The sequence below is a fragment of the Bactrocera tryoni genome, chromosome 4 (assembly GCF_016617805.1).
Source record: "Bactrocera tryoni isolate S06 chromosome 4, CSIRO_BtryS06_freeze2, whole genome shotgun sequence".
Classification (NCBI taxonomy): Eukaryota; Metazoa; Arthropoda; class Insecta; order Diptera; family Tephritidae; genus Bactrocera; species Bactrocera tryoni.
Genome location: NC_052502.1, coordinates 73,290,697 through 73,294,088, shown reverse-complemented (window position 1 = coordinate 73,294,088; position 3,392 = coordinate 73,290,697). Strand labels below are relative to the sequence as shown.

At 41.0% G+C, this 3,392-nt stretch overlaps 1 protein-coding gene across 1 annotated transcript; it reads right to left on the bottom strand.

The window, feature by feature from the left end:
- Positions 1 to 1,830, bottom strand: LOC120773555 (hornerin). Its single transcript, XM_040102519.1, has 2 exons — positions 1,819 to 1,830; positions 1 to 1,519 (listed from the first exon to the last, which is right to left on the bottom strand). Exons 1-2 carry the CDS (start codon positions 1,828 to 1,830, stop codon positions 98 to 100), a joined length of 1,434 nt encoding a protein of 477 aa, XP_039958453.1. The 3' UTR covers positions 1 to 97.
- Between the last annotated feature and the right edge of the window lie 1,562 nt (positions 1,831 to 3,392).

Sequence of the window (3,392 nt, the reverse complement as noted above, 5' to 3'; positions counted from 1 at the left end):
AAGCTGTCAATAAATAAGAAGCAGCGATAAAAAGTTAGTAGTGATGTAAGCCTCGAACACCGTGCGCCAAACTTGCTGTTGGAGATGGACGCGCTCTTTAATGTTGAGGAGGCAAATAGCTACCGCCAGATGTTGAAACTGGTGGCAAGTATGCCGAATCCGGTTCATTTATATGCCCGGCTGCACCGCTAGCTGTGCCGCCTTGTAGCACAGAATGCGATTGATACTCGTAACCAGGTGAGGTAGGTGGCAAATATTGAGCAGCCGGACCGGAGACCTCATAAGTGGTGCCCAAAAGGGTGGATGGCTTAAATGGTGCTCTTCCACTGTGTTCGCTGTGACCGGAACTGCCGGAAGAGATAAAATTGGTATTCAAAGCATGCGGTTTGCTGGCGCTGAAGCTAAAATGTCCCAATCCCTTATGGCCCACCGCATAGGCGGGTGTTTCGTCGGCGCTGCTATGATATGCGCTGCCTGCATCACCAGCGCCGTGATATGACGACACTGCTGGACCAACTGGTACGCCATAACTTGTTGATGGTATGCTGGGCGCACTATGCGCATATTCTTGGCTACTATAACCATCCTGATTGCTAAACGAAACTGTTGCGCCGCCACTACCGCCATGACCAAGTTGAGCGCCATGAGCGCTGTGTCCCAAAGCAAATGCGGCGCCGCTAATACCACCGTTACCGTTATAATTGTAACCTTGCTGTGCATTGTAAGTAACTGAATGGCCGCCATGTGCGCCCAGACTGGCGCTCGAGTGACCACCGAAAGCGGCGCCGCCATTAGAATGACCGCCAGCAAAACCACCAGATGAATGCAATGAGCTGCCAAAAGTAGGTGCGTACTGATAGCCACCGCTGCCAAAACTGCCACTGCTGGAATGCAATGCGTGCGCACCGCCAAAACCATTGCTATGACTGACGCTGTTGCCGCCACTTGCGCCATGCGCTAATGTATTGGCCGGTATTATCAATGTTTGCACATGTGGACGCGCTTTGGTGTGGTACTTGTAGTTGCCGCCACCGCCGCTAACGCCACTATGCAAGGATGCACCACCAGTAGCGAAGTGTGGCGCGCCGCTGCTGTAACGATATCCACCACCGATGCTCGCGCCACCATGAGTAGTATAGTGATGACTGTTGCTGCTGCCACTACGGTATCCGTTGCTGCCGCTGCTGTGTACGCTATGCGCGGGCTCTGTTTGCACAATGTATGTCTCAACTTTCGGCGCGCTCGAGTGCGCAAAGTCATAACCTAAGCCAGAGCTACCGCTCACACCGAAACCAGCTGAACTGCTGCCATGACTGCTGTAACTATTGTAGCCGCCGGCGCTGATGCCGACTGTGGCAGGTGCTGGCGGCAAGTACTTGTACGATGGACCATGATAGCCGCTGGAAAGAGGCGCTTCACGTTTCGGCTTTACTGCGACACTAATGCGCGGCTCAGCTTTTGATGAAGCGGAGGCGCAGGCGTTGATCGCCAATAGCACCGCGGCGGCGCCGTAGAAAACCTGGAGATAGTCAAAAGCGGTGAGTTATTATTTTTTATGTATAATTTTTGCTTTCACAAAATTTTCTGAAAGCTAATGCATTATAATTTAATTAATTATTTAATTTTTCTTTAATAATTTTACAACTCGAAATTTTTTCAAAATTTAATGCAATTTATTTACACTTTTTATTTATATTTTTCTTCACAATTTTTTTATTTTTTTTTATGTAAAGGAGTTTCCTTTAATATTGCTTTTCTTTAACTGTGACTTTAATTATCGCTTTCCTTTCATTTCTGCGCATTTTCACTATAACTTACAAAGAACTTCATCACTGCGCGTTCGTAACTGAATTATTTTCCTCTTTACTGTACTACCGCTTTGCGCTAATTGTGTACGTATATGAATCCTTTGTTATCCTTTCACCAGTTACAGCGCGTATATTCAAACGTTAACAATACGCGTCTCGATAAACCGTTTGCCGCTTCGACAAGTGCACGACTAATGCTTAAAACAGCTATGCCGTTAGTTTTTATACACGAAACTTTGTTGGGCTACGACTTGGTCGCCACGTTGTATGAGCAACCGCATGCCGTGCGACATATTTTTGTGTGTGTCATCGTTTTGATGGGTATATGCATCGTTTGCTCACTTATGCCATCTCTCTTTTTCTCTCTCTCTTTCGTTTTACTTTGTGGCATAGCTTGATTTAATTTTTTTTATTTTTATTGTTTTTTTTTATGTTGAGCGCTTGCTTCTCATGAAATCAAATATTGGCATATGACCCTTAGTCAAGTCATATCACATATTGTTATGAAGTCCTTATTGACCTAAATTAGTTTTTGTATTTTTGCACGAGAAAGTAGCATTTCAAATTTCTGTGTATTTTCTGTTAGTGAAATATTAAAAAAGTTTATTCAGACAGGGTATAATAAACTTGTATCGAAGTTTGTGACACTCAGAAGGAAACGGCGGAGAAATAAATTTTAACAAAAAAATACTCCGGAAATTATCATAAATTTTTTCCTTATATTATAACAAATTGTTTAGCTTAATCGAGTTCATGTCATGTAGTAATTCCTCAGTTTTTGAGATATCGAAATGACCGCCACTTACAGATCACAATAAACCCTCTTCTAGGGAACCGTCGCCCATGCTGGAACCACTTTTGCATTACTTCAGGGTGGGTTTAAGATAGTTCCACACCACAGCCTCATTCAGGTTATGGGCCTTTAAAAAATTTTTTTTTGGAGCGTCGATTATATCCACACATCTCGCACTGTTGAAGACGTTTCGAACGTCTAAGGTCGCCAACAGGACTCTTCATTTGTATTTGTGATATCTACGGTTTATAACTTCTACTTTTCCATTGACGCTTCTGATAGCTCTTAAAGTTGAGCTGCCGGGTCTGAAACTGTGCTGTCGGGAGAAAAGTCCATTAGCTTCATTGACAGGCGCTACCAATTTAGGTTTAATTAGCTTATAGCTGCATACAGACTGATCGATCAAACTCAAGTCTTTGCTTGGAAAACCTTTGCATCCGACGAGACATCTTCAAGAAAATTGGCCCACCGCTACAATTTTCTAACAAATTGTTTAGATTGTATCACTATCATATTTTCTTAATTTTAGAATTATATATTTATTTTATAATTTTCATATTTTTAATTAAATTAAATAAAAGTAATTGATTCTTTTTGCTAAAATAATTTTATTAAAAATGTATAAAGTTTTCTATTACAAAAAATATATTACAAATTTCTATATAATAAAAATAATAAATATTTAGATTTTTATAATAATTTTTTTATTTTAAAAATTTTTCTTGAAAAAAATTATAAAAAAATATATTTTTTAGTTTATAAGTATTTTTATATTTTTAATTGGCATAAGT